Source organism: Neopsephotus bourkii, unplaced genomic scaffold, assembly GCF_033783945.1.
Source record: "Neopsephotus bourkii isolate Nb327-2 ecotype Australia unplaced genomic scaffold, CSIRO-AGI_Nbou_v1 NB_234, whole genome shotgun sequence".
In the NCBI taxonomy this organism is placed as follows: domain Eukaryota; kingdom Metazoa; phylum Chordata; class Aves; order Psittaciformes; family Psittacidae; genus Neopsephotus; species Neopsephotus bourkii.
In genome coordinates, this window is record NW_026900744.1 from 11792404 (window position 1) to 11813276 (window position 20873).

The following is a 20873-nucleotide window of genomic DNA, read 5'->3' on the forward strand; positions in this document are numbered from 1 at the left end:
GGTGATTTGTTATTGGTTGGTGGCATTTGTCAGAGTTTCAAAAGTTAGGTTTTTCTGGTCAGACTGTGCTTACTGTGCCTCCCAGGGCTGAAATTTCTGATGGGCAGGTCCTTTCAATTCATACCATTCGTGCTGACATCTAGATTCAAAGAACAGATGCTCCAGCTGCTTTTTACACTCTAATGAAATAAGGGATTAGCATTTGTTTAAAGTGAATCTGGTCATTATTATCACTTTTGTCACTGTGGAACAATCCGGGCCTCTCAAACTGGAATCCTTATTAATAAAATTTCACTAAGAGACTCAGTGTGTTAGTTGCTGTTAGTCCGCAGCTCTAACTTGTCTAAAGTAACCTTACCTCTCTTGCTGAAACATGCATGGTGAGGCTTTTGGGTATTTAACAGTAAATAATTCTACAGATCCTCTCTGGTTGCACTACACCTTTTGGCAATGCAGGTAGATGTAGGACCCTCCAACCCTAAATGGAGTATTAGTTTGGGATTCAGGTATCTCAAATCCATAAGTCCAACAGTGATTACTCAAAGGATGTTGGAAGAGAAGTTTAATGCCTTTGCTGGCCACTACCTGTCCATCACCAGCATAATTTTAATTTATATAACTGAAAGCAGTGTGTACTGCATCTATAAATCTTGAGTCTGCAGTTGAAGCCCACAGGTATTTGCCATTTTACTGTTCTGTTTGGATCCAGATTGCCATAGAGAATTATGGCCAAGGCCCATCAAATGGAGCGAAGCAGCACCACATGCCATTTGAGAACTGTCGTACTGAACAAAGCCTGCGCTCTTCTGAGTCTAAACTCTGTGTCAAGACAGAGACCATCTGGTCTTTTCCTTAGACCAACAGTTACCAAACTAGAAATCATGCTTCTGGAAGTGTGACTGCAAATGCTGTTATGAATCCAGCCACAAAGATAATTTGAGAACTGCTGCCTTAAATATTATTTGATATCTTGTTTACATGAAATGTGAAAAATGTAAATTAATATAGGCACTATTGCAATGAGTCTAAACTCCTCAAGGGTAATCTCCTTACTGTAGAGGAAACTTGCTAAGGTCAAAGCATATTTTTCCAATTTTTACTGCCAATGTATACCAAAGCAGACAAGTCCACTCTGTGGGTACAAGGCTCTGTATTTTTCTCCTCTCTTTCAAAATCTTTCTTTGTTGCTAGTATTTTTTTGGTTGGTTGGTTGGGTGAGTGGGGTTTTTTTGGTTTTCTTTTGTTGTTTTGTTTTTTTATTTTTAAAACAGGGAGTGGAAATTATTCTCCAGTCTGAAATTAAAAGAGTCTCTATCACCACTTCCCTTAAACCCCCCAAATACCCAAAGTGCTGTGATTTTCATGTCATGTACTATGGTGCATGTCCTTCTCCTAAAAGCAGACTGTGAAACAAACTTGAGGCTGTTTTGTATCCTTTTCAGTATACCATGTTGCAATATGTTTGTACAGTTTTACTCTTTGCCTTCTGAGTATTTGGTCTTTTATCCTTATAGCAAATGCCTTCTTATTTCCTTGCAGTTTCACTGTACTTTGGCACTGGACAGAAATTATCTTGTACTTCTATGCTGACCTTTCTTTCATAAGGATTTCAGAATAGAGGCAAATTAACAAAGCTGATAAAGTCCTGTGGAAAATTCTATTATGCCTCCTGTAATGATAACTAAAAAAGCTGGCATACAAAGAAGAGGACCTCTTCTTCCTTGACTTTGTATTTAGTTCACTGTCTACCTTGACAGCTTAAGGAATATGTTTGCCAATTTTTCTTTTCCTCTAATTTAATTTAAAAAAATCCCTTAAATGACTCTCATTTATGTACAGATTTTGCCCATGGCTCAGGAAAGCACTCAGGCATATTTTTATTTCTCTTCAAGACATCATATAAGCACCTGAGCAAAAATAAACACACAGGTAAGGGTTCTGAGAAGCATTGGGTAAACTCAAAATACAAGCTGAACAAAGGGGCACACATATAGTCTTATGTACATCTGGAAAGTTAATTCCCCTTCCGTTTTTCTCTTTACTCAAAGAAAAGATATAGACAAAGCTGCCTGTCAGCAACTCTGGTGGTGCCTCTATGAAAATATATTTAATGACAAAAATTTTGGACAGGCAGAGGAGTGAGGGGAAAACAGTGTGGGAGACAGCCTGGCAGACACCAAGGTCAGTGAAGAGGAGGGTGAGGAGATGCTCCAGGAGCCACAGCAGAGATTCCCTTGCTGTCTGTGGAGAAGACCATGGTGAACAGGGGAAATAAATGTATAAGGAGTAAGGAACAGCAGAGAGCAGCTGTTATGGACTGACCGCAACTCTCACTGCTCATCCTCCTGTGCTGCTCAGGGGTGGGGAAGGAGATAGAAGAGTTGGAAATGAATGAGTGAAGTTGAGTCTGTGGAAAAGCAGGGGGAAAAGATGCTGTTTCCAATTTACTGACTCTATTTTAACTGCCAATAAATTAATTTTCCCCAAGTATGTTTGGTCCATAACAGTAACTGTTATCTTCCTGTCCTTACCTCAACCTATGAGCCTTTTCATTTTATTTTGTCTGCCTGTCCTGTTGAGCTGGGGAGTGAGACTGTCTGGGTGGGCATCTGGCAGTTAGCCAGGATCAACCCAACACAAGTATAAATGATTTCCATCACAGGAGATGCACGGAGCACTTTCTGCAAGGTCCATGTACAATGAATATTAGCTTCAATGGTTAAATACTATGTCACTGGAAACACATTTAGAAATCTGTGAGGATACATTACTAAAATAAGTTTTAAAGAAACTTTCTCAAGCTACTAATTGTCAAGAGACAAATTTAAATATTTGTGATTACTGAGGGGAGGGAGAGCTTGTACACTTATCTGCAGGAAAGGTTTTCTGTGACCAAAATAAGAGCATATTTAAGACTAGCCAGAGACATCAGTTGTTGTAGCGACATGTTTTGGGAGAGGATTCTTCAAATAAGACTGGTGAGTTTCTGAGTAGGATAAGAGTAACTTTGGGTGTAGAAGTAGGTATTTCATGAAGAAGTTAGTAGAATCAGGTTGCATATCCCTTACCTAACTTGAATGAAAACTCCTGCAGAAACTTGTTACAATAATGGTTTTAATTTTCTAGCACTGAATGATGTTGCAGATGATGATACAGTAATTACTGTGCAATGAGCACATTAAGAAACTGAATAGCTTAAAAAGACTTTATTGCTCCAATTGCTGATTTGAGAATGGAAAATACTCCCGGTACTATTATAAACAGTGGATATATTGGCGAACTTTGCAGAAGAGTTCATCTTTGCTGCTTTCCAACTTTACAGCCCTATAGGAAGTGAAATTGTTTAACTAAGCCACTGTAAAGAGCACCACAATTACCTGTGACAAACATAAAATATTGCTGTATTTATTAGGCATATTTTTATCAACTGTTGCAAATGGTACCTTTATAATAAAAAAAATAAACATATGAGAGCAAAGAAATGCAGTTCTGAAAGAATGGGATGCTAAAAAATATTTGAAAGACATTTATCTTGCATTTCTAGAGAAAGTTTTAACATTTGAAAAAAAAACCCTAAGATCTGGTGGCCATCAATATATGTTGCTAAGTTCATTTCTTCACAGAGTTCAAAACATGAAAGGTGTTTATTATTATAAGAAGAATTGCACATTTTGGAAGAACTGGAAGATTTGAGTCTATGTAATATTTTTTAGTTTAATGGTAGGTTTTTATTATAGTCATAGTTAAAATGCAGTCCTTAAATGTATTTATAATTGAAGCTGGCTGCAAGTTTTCAGTGAAATGCAGGTAAATTTTGTCAGAAATTAGACTAAAGAAAGTGGAGACATGAAAGAGCAAATTTTCTCAGATTTGTTAATTTGCTTCTTTTCTGAAATCCTTATGAAAGACAGGTCAGCATAAAAATACAAGATCATTTCTTTCCTGTGACAAAGTAAAATTTTTAGTTAACAGGCTTACTTCAGTTAGGCAGCAGTCTGCAAGGCAGGGATCATTGCAGCAGATCTGATCCAGTGACACGTGTCTGCTGTGGTTCAGGAAAAGAATTATTCGGTAACCCAAATATCCATTGACAAAAGAAATTGTCTGGTGTTTAATCTATTAGCTACTTTCTCCACAGAAATTTTTCTTATTAAAATCTTGTCTGCTTTGGATTACTTCTAATTTGCAAGCACATGAGAAACAATTTTATAATCTTATTTTGCTGGCATTTTGAAAAATGTGTTTCCATACCAGCTTGGTTTTTTATGTTATAATAATTTTTTCAAATATAAAACAAAATAATTTCAAGTCATGTCTAACTGACCTTACAAGTACAGTTGATATCTAAGTGATAGTATTCCACAGATTAGCTGCATTTCCTCTCCTTCTTCTGTGCTGTCATGATACTACAAGGCAGTATTGGAGCCCTTCAGGCACCATGTGTGCAAACTCACAATAAAGCAGAATGCTTTAACCAAAAGAGTTCCAACCTCACTAAGATCAAAGACTAACAAGTAAACATAAGAGATAATTTCAGGCAATGTGGATGGAGGATTAAAGCAGTAATAAGATCCTTCAGTTATATTCACCAGTTGCGTGCCTAAATGGATGATGAAACCACAGTCTAACCAAAGCAAGCTGGACAGTCATATTCTCCTCACAGGGCATATGTATGGAATCCCACAGGCAAGAGGTACCAAAACCTTTTAGGTTCCCAAATAAATCTCCACCTGCACTACCTTAAGAGTTCAGCTTCACTGTCAAATAACAATAAATATTATTATACCTTCAGCAGTGGCTCCACCTAACCCCTACTGAGTTCACTGATCTCATACATAATTTGCAGCAAAACTGTAGAGCAAAATGAGGCCATCATAGCCTCCATGTTTCTGTGAATAGTTTATTTTTGTATGTGTTCAGCCATGAGTAGCAGGAAAAGTGCAACCCATGTTCAGTTCTCAGGGAAATAAATGACCAAATGAAAGGACAAGCACAAACAAAATTCACCTAGTAGGGAAACATGATGGTGATTGACAGCTCCTTCGAGAATGGAACATTGCAGCAAAAGTTAGATTAATAATATTAGGACTCTTTTTATGAGAATGGCCTCCTACATTAAGTTTTCGTTTTTATTTTCTGTATTTTCCTACAGTTTTTAGGATCATAGATAAGGATTTAGTAACAGAATTTGGGATTAGAGAAAAAGGAAAGCTGCATGAAGCTGTAGTAGTTAGCAGACAAAACCATTCCTGTTTTAAAAACTCCACAACTGCCAAGGCAGAATGACTTCTCCATTTCTTAAACTGGCGTTGGAGGCTGTAATGGGACAAGTAATTGGGTAAGCTGCTAAGCCCTTACCCACTGCTCCTTCTGCTACAGCAGAATGGGCAAGAGAATAGGAAGGGCAAAACTGAGAAAAACCCATGGGTTGAGAGAAAGCCAGTATAGTAAGAGTAGCTCCCGACAACCAAGAACAACAAATATAAAACCAAAAAACCCAACTGATGACAAGGCAATCTCTCACCACCCCCCACAAACAGATTGATGCCTAGCTAGTCTCTGAGCAATGGTGACTTTGGAAAAATTCAGCCCCCAGTTTTATTGCTAAGCATGACATAATATATTATTGTTTATTGTGGTTTAATCCCAGCCAGCAACTAAGCACCACACAGCCACTCACTCCTGCCAAAAGGATGAAGGAAAGACTTAGAAGAGTAAAAGTAATAAAACTAATGGGCTGAGATACAGACATTTTAATAGGTGAAGCAAAAACTGTTCACACAAGTAAAGAAAATGAGGAATTTATTCACTACTTGCCATCAGCAGGCAGGTGTTCAGCCATCTCTAGGAAACAAGGATCCATCACATGTAACAGCTACTTGGGAAAACAAATACCATCACTCCAAATATCCTTCTACTCTCATCTTCTTCCTCACAGCTTTACATGCTGAGCATGACATCCTATGATTGAAATACCCCTTTGTTCAGTTGAGATTAGCTGCCCTGGCTGTGTCCTTACCTTCCTCCCCCCACCCTAAAGCCTTATGCACTTCCAGCCTACACACTGGTAAGGTAGTGTAGGAAGCAAAACAGGCCTTGACTCTTGTGTGAGCACTGCTCAGCAACAGCTGAAATATACCTGTATTATCAACGCTGTTTCCAGCAGAAGTCCAACCATCACCCCATACCAGCTGCTATGAAGAAAATTAACTCTATCCCAACCAAAACCAGCACAGGTATGGAATATCCAGTAGGTCAGTTCAGGTCTTAGCTTCGGTGTGTCCCTTCGCAAACTCTTGCCCACCCCCCCACCCTCTGGCCTTTGGGCTGGGAGGGTGTATGGAGAGACAGCCTTGATGCTCTGTGAGCACTGCTCAGCAATAGTTAAAACATGGGTGTGTTATCAACACTGTTTTAGTCATGAATCCAAAACACAGCCCCGTGCTCTACCACAGCCAGACCCAGTACAGAGGCCTACAGAAAAATAAATATTCTTAAGCAACAGGTTTGACTGTTCTATAGCAAACTAAACTACATACAGATTCAGTGTATTTTTCCAATCACAGTTTTGGTGGTGAGGTCACTTTTTTAGTGAGCCATTTGTTTTGAAGGTGTGGCAGTAGAGTTTTTTTTGTTAGACTTTACTGATCTTTTCTTCCTCTATTGTGAAAGGAAAATTCTTTTATTTTTGTGAGGAGAACAAAGTAAATATTCTTGTCCTTGTTTTCCCATTTTTTCTTAATTTTACAGAGAAAATTGTTTTACTTATTCAAAAATCAAAGAAGCTGTGTTTTCTTCAGGTACTCGTAACTGGTTGGTTTGGGTTTTTTTGCTATGTATGCAGTTCTTTGCATTGACAAGATGATAGTGCCGACTACTGAATTTGAAAAAAATAAAATCATGCTATGCTTACTTCTTAAAAGTAGACAATAACTGGAGCATTAACTGTAAGGCACAATTAGAAGGCAAAGATTAGTTAACTCCATACAACCATATTTGGGTTAATATACACATTTTAGTTACAAAATTATTGAGACTCTAAGAGCACATAATTTTCTCAAAAAAGTAACTGCAAATTACTTTTTGTACTGACAATGAATTGTCCAGTAAATTCCAGTAATTGGTTGAAAAGACCTTTTATTGCCTTTAGACAGTCCAAAGAGTGCTCAATGAGAACAGTTACTCCAGGGTTGTTCTCTTGGGTTTGGCTGTTTTTTGTTTGTTTGTTTGTTTTGGGTTTTTTGTGGTTTTGGTTTTTTTTGTTTGCTTTTTGTTTGGGTTTTTTTTTCCTTTTTACCTAGCAATGTAAAGTGCACAACTAATGGGGACATTGAGATTATCCTTTTTTAATGTGTTTTGCAGTGTTAATTTTCATGTCTTTTATCTGAAAAAAAAAACAACCAAAAAACCAACAAAACAAACAAGGAAACAGATGTTTGATCTCCTAATGTTCAAAACAGGAACACAACTTGGTGCTCTGCTGTGTCAGAGATTTCTGCCAAAAAGTGAATGTTATTTCTAAGGTTGAGCAAAATCAAGACAGTTAGCTCAAAACTGTATGCACAAGCTTTTCGGATCACGTCCTAAGATTTTATTTAGTTTCCCTTCGATGTCATTTAAAGAAATGCAACTGAAAATACGGCATTCTGGTAAAGACATTTGCACTGCCTGAAATGTATACATTACTGCTGCCCTGTGATTCAGCAAAACACATGCTAGAGAGTAGTCAAAGATATAGTGCATGCTTACAACCAAGCAGATTCCAGAGTGCTTCACAAAATACATTTGGGTTTTGTGCTCTATTGTTTTGTCAAATGGAGAATGTAATCAAATAAATTATGTAAGAGACATCTATTTTGCTGCCTCCTTTTCTTTGTGACTGAGAAGAACCTGATATTTCCTTGGTACTGGCCACCAACCAGCTGGAAAGAAGTAGAAATGTTACAACAGTGATGGCTGCTGCTGACAAGAACGCATACCTGTTGTGTGACATAATGATCCAACCCCAACCCAAGCTGTTGCAAGACAAGAACTGTAAAAAAAAAAAAAAAAAAAAAAAGACAACTTTATACATATATTACTTATTTTTCATATCATTGTGTTTGAATTGGAAATTAGGTAAATGGAGTTCATCCATTCAGATTCTGTATGCTTTTTCTATCTCATTAGCTCCATAACCCAGGCAAATGATAAATGCTTGTAATATTGCTGTATTTTAAGTGCATGCTAGACACTAGAAATGCATTAAACAGGCTGTTCAAAAAACTGTATTGTTCTTGTTCATTGTCATTAGTAGCCCATGTATTTTGATTCTTATGAGGTAATGACATATAATAACAAAGGTTATTTTCAAATCTTACTACATATCTTTTGCTCAGCTCATTTCTATTGGAGATAACCACATCTACTGAGATAATGCACAAGATGTAATTCACGGAATAACTGTCAATTTGAACCAGTATCTGTAAAATAATCTATTTTCCAAAACTAAATTGCTTTCTCTACATGACCTTTTCTTCCCATCATAACCACCCTATAAAACTCTGCCTTACTAGTGTGTAATTCCTTGACACTGCAAAGCATCAACTGAGAATTTCTCTGGTACCTGTCTGTTGTTCTTTTTTTCGGTCCATGACAAATTTCTTATATAACTTTTGTGAATATATATTTTCCTTCTGCAAACATTCATAAAGGGAAAGTATATATATTCTATTCAGGATCTCTTACACCTTGAATACAACACCGCTTTTGCTATAACTTGTAAGTCTGTCTCTTGTACCAGACATCAAATAGAACTTCATTTGACTCCATCAACCTTCCAAAACCTCATCCTGTCTCAAAGTGGGTCATGATCTTTTACATGCACCACAGCAAATATATTGAGGAGTCTTCTAGTTCAACCCTTATTCTGTCCTCCATCATTAATTCAAATGCCTTTCAGACTCTGACTTCTATGGAACAGAGATTTTCTGTGGTAATGCCTTGAGTCTGGAAGGGACTCAATTCTGACCACAAGTAACACAACACTACCAGCTAGATTTAAGTTTGTGTGACAGCGCTAAGTTCAGGTGGGGAATAGAAGTTTGATAGAAGAAGCATGGCTTCTGTATTTAAGCACAAACACACTGAAAAATACACCTTCATTCCTCTACAACTGCTGAAGTGTTAGGAGAGTGTGTCTCACACTGCTTGTAAAGTCAGTGCTCTGTTCCATTTCCACCATATCAACTACTGGAAGCATACACTGCACTTTTGGGCATTAGATGCATAGGAGTCACTGCCACAAGGCTTCTTCCTTTATCTTTTCACTTTTTTCTCTACAATTATCTTTTTAATTTTCTTGAAAGTAACAGAAAAGTTCAGCTAGCAAGAAAGAGTGAACACCTCAATATACCAGAGGTATTTTAAAACTACCAAGCCCATATGGCCCTGCATGGCCATTGGCCATGGAAATATGGCCAGAACGCGCTTCAACTTAAAAAAAAAAAAAAAGTAAGAGTATTGTAGCACATTATTATTTTCATTGTCCCATGGATTTGAAGACAATTACTTAATCTTCTGTTCTAATGTCAGGGTTGGGAACCCTTTAAAGAAGTAATCTGATTATACCTATGAAGCTGTGTAATAACGGCTATCATTTGTTTCATGGGCTAAGGAGAGTTTACAGTTATAAACAATACCTACCATAGCTCAGCCATCAAATCCCTCTGTTCATTCAGAGGCATAGTTTCTGATTCAGACTGCTGTGTTTATTTACAATGCAAAGAGAGTACCTTCTAGCACCCTACTAGTGCACTTAATAATAGCTGTGAAAATTCTACAGAATAGACTTAAATCTTCCATGAAAAGGAGGCAGTAGATTGGCAACCCTTAGAGATGTTCATGCTTCCACATCTCAAATGCTCTTGTATCCCTTCTAGACATGTGTGTCTAGCAATGTCTACTGAGTTCATGCGAGCTTACAGGTCTTGAAATTAATATGTTCTGAAAGCAGTAGAGAAGTTAGCCTATCTCAGAAGAGCTTTTTTTAATGATGCCAACAACCTGAAAAACAAACCCTTTAAGCTTGTCCTTTGCTGCCAAAGGACAAATGAGCATGCAATCTTTGTTAACCTTCTATTTCTTTGATCTAATTTTTTTTTTAATTAAAGAAATTCCACAGTACTAGTTCATTCCCTGTAAGTGAAATTTTGGAAAATTCTAAAAATATTGTCCTCTGCTAGAAAATAAAGTCAGGGGATATAATTTTATTCAAGTGAATCATATCTCCGTTAAAGCAAAATGCATAGGTTGAAATATGTTGGTGGTGGACAATAAGTTCAACATGAGTCAGAAGTGCCACTGCAGCAACAAAGGCAAATCTGATCCTGAGCTGCATCTACAGGGGCATTACTAAGAGTGACAGAGAGATAGAGATGTGATTATCCATTCTACTCATCATGTGTCCAGCGGAGGTTCAGTTCAGGTCCCCACAATTTGAGAAAATGACCAGACTGGAGAGGGTCCAAAGAAAGGCCACAGAATGATCAAAGGCTGGAGAACCTATGCTGAGAGAAAATACTGAAGTAGTTAGGTCTTTTCTCTGTGGAGAATAGAAGGCCTGAGAGGACTTCAACATAGTAATCATCATTACTGGATCAGTAATTTCTGAGTGGCTACAAATAATATAGAAACCCTGTTGTCACAAGGAACTACATGTAGCAGACAAGGAGCAATCAGCAAAAGCTGCACTGGGAGAAGTTTCATCTCAACATAAGAAATAATTTTTTTACAGTAAAAACAATCATTCACTGGACAACCTCCCCAGGGACATGGTAGAGTCCCATTCACTGGAGGTTTTCAAGATGATATTGAACAGGGTGATAGATAATCTTATCTAGGCTCCCTTTCCCATGAAAGGTTGGATGAGATGATCTTTTGAGTCTTTTTCAACCTGGACTGTTTTGCAATTACATGTTTCTCTGATACGTGTATAAAGCAAAATTCTAAGTACAGCATATGTGTTTTTATAATTAACAAATACAAGACTTGATTAGATACACAGTTCAATTTCTGGTTGCGAATAGTAACTAGAAATGAAACCCAGGAATATATGACATGTTGTTTTCAAACCAAAATATGAACACTGGACATAAGCAATTAAGCATTCACTGTGTTTTCTAGCAGAATATGCAAATTTGACATTCAAATCAGACTTCTAAAAAAAACTCACCCAAGCAAAACCACTAAGAACATAAGCAGTCCAAAGTTTAAGTCTTTTGCTCTAACTTTAATTACTTCACCACAATTTCATTTAAGGGCAAGGCACTTTAGTAGGTTATCATTTTGCTCCTCCCAACTGTTTCAGAAGTCAAGTACAATTTCCCCTGACAAAACGTGTAGTGGATGGAATTTTTAGACTGAGAATTTACAGCAGAGTAGCATGCAGGGAATTCATTATAGCTGTGAGAAGGAAGGCACTTGAAGAAGGTGACAGTATTGTTTGCATAATAGGTTTGCCTGTTGCAAACTAAGGGTAACTGCTGAGCTGGCTTAATAAATTACATACCTTTTTCAGTAGCTGGAGAGGAGCACAGCAGGCTCTGGAAGAAAGAGGGTCAAAAGGCTGATTATATGAAGCAAAAATCAAAAAGTTATGGGATACACCATTAAAAGGCACATTTAGCAACACAGATATACACTGCTATTTAACTCAGATTTACAGGACAAAGGAATCTAATGACCTGTAATTCAGAGTCACAAGGCTTTTAGGATGGGAAGATTTGATGTGCCTCTTCTCCCTCAAATGTTGCTGTGCAGCTACTCCGTTAAGACCGTGTCCTAAGTTTGAATTTAGCATTTTCAGTGGGTAGTACAAGTTTCTGCCCCATTCAAATACAGTTTGTTCCATTGTTTGCAATTTCAGTATTCTGGCCTATGATGAGATCTTGTAGTATATTCTAAGGCCATAGATTGTTAACACCATTGAACCAAAGGCATCATCATCCCCTACTACACTTTAAGTCTGCTTCAGGACTATTTCAAGGGCTAAAATGGAACTGTGGTGACAATTAGGTCTTGGAACTGACCACAGTGGAAGATAGCTTTTTTAACATTTAGCTATTAGTCATATATACACAAGTAAATAACATCAGATTATGCTTATCAGATTTAAAGTTGGAAAGGAACAAGATAAGTGATACTGGTTCAGGAAACAAAGCTGCACTGCTCTCTAGGTTAAAGTCAGCAGGGAAGGAAAGGGACCACAGTGAAATAAAGATCAGATTATGTCCACTGCACATCTGGATGCTATGAAATGAAAAATGAAGTTCTAAGCCAAAGCTGAGTGAAGTTGATCTCTTCCCTTTTTTTGGGAGGGTGGAATTGTTCAGCTTCAGAATTCTCCTTGGCTGGTTTAAGCTACCTTTGGTGTGAAGTAGCTGCAGAACAGATTCAACCTAGGACATCATTAGAGTTATCAAGAAATGTAAAGAGAAGAGCAGAAAAGCATTAAAGTATCAGAAAATCTCTTATACACACACACACACACACACACACATATATATAAAGGTCCATTGGATCTTGCTAGTATCTTCAGTAACAAACACTACTATGAAGATATTGCTGCCCATGTGCACTCTGGCACTGTTGACCTATCCTATTCACACACTATGTCTCTTTGTCTTTTGTTTTTCTGGGATTCTATCAGTTCTAAAAAATGGACAGTACTCTTATTGAGTATCTTGAATCCAAAACTCTGTTTGATAGTCATTGCAGGCTTCATATGCAGCAGTCTTTGTCAAGAAGCACAGTGATCTTTACATAAACAGGCTGACCTTTGTAACTGGCATTTTGTCAGGATGGGCTGAAGGTGAGAGGGGGAAGAAAGAGGAGAAGAGGAGCCTGTGCTACTTGTTGCTGCAAGAGAAATTTTACTCTAAGGCAAAGAGGGAAGATGGTAAGCCTTTCATTTTTATAACTGCATAATGAATCATACATATGCAACAGCTCCTACACTTGAACACTGCATTTTTTCCTTTATTAACCATAATATCCTTCCTTTGGTCCTTTCTCTCCAAAACCAAAGTATGCTAAATCATTGGCAATATCAGACCACTCAATTCTTTAGTAATATATATATGTATGTGCATATATATATATATATATATATATAAACCATGCTGAAAGGAACAAACCAATGTGGTGTCAGGGTAATCTTGGGTTTCTTCAGTTGCTGAAGATTGCTCTCACAACAGATTCTGGAAACAAAACTGACAGAACTGCAAATGTATCTGATTGCTTCACACCAGAGCTTAGACAGATAACTGAGAGAAGACAAAAACCTCAGTCAAAAAGCTCAACAGCAATTACAGTCTCTTTTAAAGACCACACATAGCACAATGGACAAGTGCTGGTGTATTACTGATGGTTACTCAGTATTGTCCAAGGTATATACATCACGTAGTCTATATGGTCACTGTGATCATGGGAAGCATGGTGTGCCTTACATGCAGGGATGCCAAAGCTTCTGCAGGCTGTTCCCTGACACGGATGGGCTTTCAGTTTACTAGTACCAAGCTCTCAGCCTAACTATACGTAGGGAAATACGTTTTTATTAGCCATAAACGCGAATGGCTGCTTACAGCACATATGTAGGGGAGGGGGCATCAAGCTCCATAAATGCTGTCCCTGCCTTCCCCTCCCACACACACCTTGAAATTCAGCACACACTCTGGAGCCGCTATGCGAGGAAAAGAGATTTTTCCACCGAGCCATCTCGTGATTTCCATACAGAGAGACTAGAAGCGCCGGGAAAGGGGGGACGAAGGGAGGATGCTTCGCTTACCCAGGGCAGGGAGGGTGCATGAGTGATTAGCAGGAACATTTCCGCCCATCCCTCTCCCTTCGCTCCGCAAATACTTATCGCCGTGATGTCCGCCTCCCTGCATAGCTCCGAGAAGCCGGTTCCCGACGCAAGGGGCCTCTCTGCTGTCTTTCCCTGTCGGGGAGGGAGAGCAGGATCAGTCCGGGACAGGGAAGATGGAGCGGCCACAGCCGGGCGAGCAAGCAGGCTCAGAGTGCGAACAGGGAGAACCAGCTCCGGGGGAGACTGGCTGCGGAAAAATTAATAATAATAAAAAATCTGAAACAAAGGCTTGGCTGAGGGGAGAGGGAGAGGCTGGGAGCTGGGGTCCTCTTACCCGGTCGATACCGCTGCTGTGGCTCGCTGGACTGCGGGTGGAGGAGGAGGAACGGGTGCTGCACCACACAGCAGCCAGCTAACTACCCCGGCCCCGTGCCGAGCCCCCACTGCCTGTGCCCCGGCCCCTTGGGCTGCTATTGGTAGTGCCGTGCTCTTCCCCAACACCCTTCCCACCCGCCCTTCTGCCATGTTGCTCCCCCCTGTGAAGCGGCCGAACCGGGGCCGGCCCCGCACCGCGACTCCCCGCGCCCAGCCGCGCAGGCGGCCCCTTCCCCCTCTCCCGCCTCCCTCCTTCCCAGAGGGAGGCTGGCGAAGTCCTGCAAATCCTGACCCCGGTGCGGGGACCTCTGCGGGGAGGGCAGCGTCGGGCTTCACCGGTGTCTCCACCCTGGGGCCCCAGCCCGCCCCTCTGCCGCAGCTGGCGGGATGAGACCCGCTCTCGCCCCTCTCCGGACCGCCTATGCTCGCTACAGCCTCCCACTTCTCGGTGCTGTCTTGTCATTGCTCTACCTGGCTTGGTAAAACCCATCTCTTCCTGCTCGTTGTTGAGATCCCACAATTTGCTATCCTTTCCTTGAGGATCACTACCACCACCACCAAAAAGCCCACCCCAGCCCTAGTAAATCCTATCCCTCCCCTCAACTCTTCTTGCTATTCGGATTTCCTTCCCTTTCTCCTCCCTCCAGCCTCTCCCCCCCCCCCCCCCGCCCTTGGGTCTTGAGCCTCTCTCCCCACTACACACACACACACACACACACACGCACGCACACACACACACACACACACACACGCACAGACGCACGGTGTGAATGATTTTGTTATACTTGCTGCTCTGCTACACAGAGCTGCTGATGTTTTCCAGAGTCCCACCACCATGCAAAGCTCTCCTTTAGCTTGAAGCCGATGACCATGGACTATATGCTTAGAGTCGGGATGCATTTTGCTCACAGCCGCCTCGCTTCCTGCAATTTCACCCGGTAAGTAGGCTTTAATTCGCGTTCAGATTGCTTGTTTTCAGGAATAACAAAGCAAAGCAGCGTCTCAATTGCCTCTCCTTGCTTCTGAACCTTTCAGTATCCTGGCGGGCTCCACTTTCTAAACTCGAAGAAATTACGAAGCACCGATCCTGCTTGCCTGCATCCATTCCGTACGTTAGTCACCGCTTTAGGCACTGAGTTGCAATCCGCACCGCAGTCTCACTCCCACAGTCTTTACTATCACCTTGCTTATTCATCACCTTTTATTAATGTTTTCATCAGGCACTGTACCTGCTACATTCTCTAGTTTAACCCTTGCAGATACAGCTGCTGTTATGAATGCTGGAAGGGCTCAGTATTTCTCCTCATGTTGGAGGGTGGACAGAAATCGCTCGTGGTTAAGGGAGTCGTGAGCGTGTCTAAAGGAGTGTCTGGAAGTCTGCGTGGGGAGATAAGGTGGAAAAGTTCACTACCCTTTCTGACTCCCTGAAGAAGCTTGGATAAGGAGTGGGGAATTATTCTGCAGAACGGATAGGAAAGGATTTCCAGACTTAATTAAATCTCTCTTATCGCTTGTGCTCGAAGGTGACAGCACGCCGGGCTGCGCGGGCTGCTGCTGGAGGGGGGAATCAGCAGCTGCTCCTGCCCTGCCGCTCCTGCTCCCGCTTCACGCCCTTCCCGCATTCCTGAATCCCGTTACACATCCTGGTTTTATGTATCACTATTTTCTGAAATATCTGCATTTATCCCTGGCCTGAGGAGCGCAGGAACGAACGTACCTGCCGCGTTTTGAAGCACAGACTATCTTTTGAATCAAGTAGGGGCTTCTGTACTTTGTAAGAAAAATAGAGGAGAGCACCAAGGAATATAAATAGGTTTTTTTTTTTTTTATTAAAAAAAAAGGGGACAAGTGCCTTCAGGGCGCTATTTATGTTTAATACTTCCAGTATTTCTGTATTTCTAACTAGCGGCAGAGATCCACGTTCAGTAGCAGAAGGTAGGCAGGGAACATGTTACTTTTCTCAGGGAGGTATTCACTGGGCTTTATATAACTCTACCGTATGGTGTGCAGGATAGGTGTGTGTGTGTACTTGTGTACAGTCGTGTCTCCAAAGTAGTGAGTGCAGACATCACAAGGAAGGTGCTAAAGGCTTGCGAGCAGGTAGAGATGCCAGTAAGAGATACGAATTTATTGTCTGGTGGCAAGCAGAGGACGGAAAAGATCATTGCCTCCTTCAATACCGTCTTCGTGAGAATGCTTCCCAGTCGCCTCCTCCCTCCTCCGCCTCCAAATTGCTGGCTAATGCAGGGAAAAGGGGAGTGAAGAAGCCCTTCAGGCGTGCGATCCAAAATTCATCCTTCCTCTAGATCCTCTCTACTCCCGGCAGCTCAACCCCCCCCCTATCTACTCCTTATCTAAGCGTCCTTCTCCCAGTGTCTCTTCTCCAGGAGGTTTTCTCATCACCGTCACTGCCGACCTGCCTCCCCTGCAGCCGCCGGGGCCCCCCCCCCCCCCCCACCGCACACACCTCCTCCTGCCCCGGGGCCCTTCGCACGGGACTCGGGTAGTGAAACAAACCCCAGCCATTTCTCCTGAATTACCCGACTCTGACGCTGCTGCGGCTGGGATCCTGCCGCACCAAGCTGCTCAGGAAAGTTTACTTGCAGTCATACCCCCTTCCCTTCCCTACCATTACATGGGTAAGTGCGTTTCAAAAGTTCTACCTGATTTTCAATACCTATATTTTTTTTCTCTAACCCTGGGGAGAAACAAACGACCAAAACTGGGAGCCCTGAGAGATTTACTCGCTGTGGGAATACCTCACCCAGTGAGCACCACCTCGCCGTGCTAGTTAAATAGTAGCGCTCTGCAGAAGAGATTTATGTGCCTATCATCAGAGTATTTCCCGGGTTTAAGAGCACTCTATTTTCTCTCTGTGCCGAGGGGGGTGAGAGATGGTAGGACACAGGATGGGGGCAGCTGAGTTGTTTAGATCACAGTCACTGTAATAGATGGCAGCAAAACGGTGCCTGGGCAGTAAACCTGACACTGGTTGGACCGGGTGGTGTTTCTGTGCGAAGCAGAAGCCAAGAGGGGGACACGCCAAACCCTTTGCATACAAACATCAAATAAATCAATGCAATTAATGTGGGCTTAATGGGCGATTGCAACAAGCAAGCCTGAGGTATGCTGAATAGAGAAGATTCTCATTAGCCTTGATGGTTCATTTCCAGCGTTTAGCCCTCCCAGACTAGAGGATACCCTCATATTGGGCTGGATGACTCAGAAAGATACCGGGATATCAGGCAGGAGCCTGGCTGTTTTGCTTTGCTTTGGCTGGTTCTTTTGCTTTTTGTACAAAACACTCGTAGTATGATGCCTCCCAAACCCCGTGGCCCATTCCCAAGGGAACTGTCCCAAACAGCCCTCTTCATTTAGGTGTCCAGACTACCTGCTTGTCTGACGGATTTCACTGCCAAGGATTACCTCTGCTTCCTCTGCTACCTTCATCTCCCCTGGAGCTGTGTGGCTTTGGGACTCCTTTTTGGCCAGGAGTTAATTTCTTGATTTTAACTATTGCCAGTGAAAGGCGGACAACCAAGGAGCGGGCTTTGGCAAAGGAAAGACCTGTAAAGATGTATGTCAAAGTCCAGCCTGACTGGTCATCCACCCGCACTTAACCCTACGTTTTCTTCAAGTTGTGCTTGTACCCGGGGTGAGGTACCATGGGGGTGTGTGGGGGAAGGGCTCGTTGCCCCTAACGCCTTGCCTGCCACTGGGAAGGTAGGCAAATGAAGGAGAAATCAAACCTCCAAGAGAGCGGCTGTCTGCTCCACTCCAGCCCAGAAAACACCCATGTGTGCAGGCTTGCCAAGGCTGCCGGCAGCGGGGAGGGAGAGATACTTGACTGGAACGAGTTAATCAAGGGTTGCAGGTGTTCTAAGCATGATCCCTGTGTCACCTCATAGATGCACTAGCCAAGTCCAGGCAACAGAAGCATGAACAACACATAGCATGGTGTAAAAAGCAAGGTAAAGAAAATAAGGTGTATACTGTATGTTGGAAGACAGGAGTTAGGCTTTTTTGGGCTACAATTTCTGTGCTATTTAGAGACCATCCTGCATTTAAAAACGTAAGGGCTTTGTTAACAGCAGTCTGTATTGTTCACATCTGAATTCAAGTACATTCTCTGTGTACCTTTCATTAAGTATTAAAATTGTGTAGTGCACAGAGTGGGAAAAAAGTGGAATATGGTATGATTCACTGTTTGGGAATCCTGTTGAAATACTATGTCAGTTTCCAGTTGTAATGATTTCTTTTAGAGATTAAGCAAGTGTATGCATATGAAGTAAATTCATGACTGGAAGAAGATTGTATGTGATAAGTGAAGGATGTTCTATTGTAGAATCAAAATCAGTCATGGATCCATATCAAATGAAGGCCAATGTGAGATAGATTTGATTTTGAAAAAAATATGTAGAGTAGTTCAGAGACATGTATCTGACAAGAAAGTCTGTCAGAAGAAACAAAAATAACTTCTTTCCTAGAAAAGCCTACATCTAACTATTTAAAAATGTCATCATAAAAGAATGCTGTAAAAAGAAGTGAAGTCAGAACCTTATAGTCTGCATTTTCAAACATGAGTGACACTGGCACATTAAGTATGCAGAAACAAAGATAAGATGGCCCTACCTTCATTTACAAGATAAAAGAAATAAATTCATAGGAGCAGTCCATCTAGATACCAGACTTTACAGACTACTGTCAATGCTCAACTCCAACCGTACAAGTAGTTACTTCTTTTGAATATGTGCTCTATCAGCTTTACCATATTCTCAAAGACCTAGCATTGAGAATAGAAGCATTTGACTTCTATCTCTTCCTCTCTGTATTTCAGTGTAGCAACAGAAGTGTAGTCTTAGATGCTGTGGTGGTGCTGTCTAATTATCAAAATACCATAGCAAAACTGCCTACAAATTTTTGCCTTCAAACATTTTTCTCTCTAAAACATGTACATAATTAAAGGGATGGGGTGTGGGGTGGAGGCACAAAATATGCTATATTTTCTGTAAGCTGATCCACCTCCAGTGAGAGCTAACTTCCACAACAGACACCGAGTTCATCAGAGTTGCTGTGTTTGGGATGCTTGTTCATGAAATGCTGAAACACTGTAAGTGAAAACGTTAACTAGGAAACATGGAAACAAGCCCCTGGGTGTTCTACAGATCTTGCTGCAGAAGGCAGCATTTGTACAACAAGCCAACAATAAAACTTGAGGATCTTTAAATGATATAATGACCCCATTTCATCCTCTTCTATTTTTTCTACTGTGGTCTGAATGCTATTGTGAAGAATCAGTTACAGAAGTCTACTCATTGTTTACACCAATGTATGTCTGAAAAGTTATTTCTTTAGTCACATACATTGCAGTGACTTTTTACTCCTCCCAGCCCCAGGTAGAGATGGTGATTTATGAGACTAAATTATTTTTACTCCATTTGGATTAATTTGAAATTGAGTAATCATGTCTGACTATGATCAGTCTAAGAAATTTCTTGTTTGAGATGCAACACCTACTGAAAACAAATGAGATCCCTTTTCATCAGGAAGCTTGCTTTTTCAGCAATTGATGAAAATCTAAATGGAAAATTGGAAGATCAATCAATTTACAAAATTTTTTGCTTAGAAGAAAAAGGGAGTGGCAAGAAGTATTAGGTGATACTTTCTGGAAATATTTAAGGGTTTTCCTGCCGTATGCCTAATGAAGCCCTTTCTTATTCATTCATATGAGAGCAAAATCATCGGAAATATGTTTTGACAAATTTAGCCAAAATACTTTTTCAAAAAGTTGCATTAAAGCAAACTGTCATGCTAGACTGCTGCAGGTAGTCTAACTTACAGCCAGACATTTTATGGGGAAGTTATCTTACCTCTTGATCTCACCGTTTGCTATCGTAAGAGAGGGCACTTTTCAAAAATAACGTTGCAACCACATTCTCTTCGTAGCATTGTTTTCCCGTTGTTCAATATGTCTGCTGTTCAGTGAGGGGCTGATTTTGTACAATTAAAGGAGATCAGAGCATTGTTATTAACTTCGCTGAAAGCAAGATCAATTTCCAAAATAATAATTTGGAACCAAAATCAACCTCAGAGTTAAAAGAAGAAAGCATCATGAAATTACATGCTGCATACTGAAGAATGTAAGGCTTTGCATATCTTGGGTGAAATAACATTAAAATACTAAAGAACTGGAGGATTTTTAACCTGATCCTACATCAGTTTAGGTCTCAGTTCTCTGTCATAATTGACAAATCAACATTTCTCTATATGAAATTGAGGAACATTGAGAGCTCTATTTTTTGAAATGCCCCACTGAGCTGCAGGCGTTCAGTATCTTGTGACTCAAGTCATCATACTGCTGAAAACTGTAAAGTGAATAATTTGGTCTCAGCTCTGAAATTAATCATTTATGTGTACCACAGTAAGTGTGCATACATAAACATAGTTTGCATATACATATGTATACATAGATATAAATATGCATGATTTGCACTATCCATCCCTCCACACACATGGTTTGGTATAATTACTCTTTTGCCCCATCTCATGCCATGTGATCAATTATTTAGCACAGTCTTTTTCCCATCTCCTACTGAAAGTCTCCACTTGCTCTACGTGCCACAAAATAATGCACTGATGAGTAAGAAAGATA

At 40.8% G+C, this 20873-nt stretch overlaps 1 protein-coding gene across 2 annotated transcripts in view; it reads left to right on the forward strand.

Moving 5' to 3' along the window:
- The first annotated feature begins 14958 nt into the window (after positions 1-14958).
- BRINP3 (BMP/retinoic acid inducible neural specific 3) overlaps positions 14959-20873 on the forward strand; it is a 204478-nt gene continuing 198563 nt past the window's right edge. For both annotated transcript variants that reach the window (XM_061345337.1, XM_061345338.1), the window contains exon 1: positions 14959-15159. Coding sequence is in view for 1 of the 2 variants with exons in the window: in XM_061345338.1 (XP_061201322.1) it covers positions 15086-15159 (74 nt within the window). In the remaining variant the exon portion in view is untranslated. The remainder of the gene's footprint in view (positions 15160-20873) is intronic.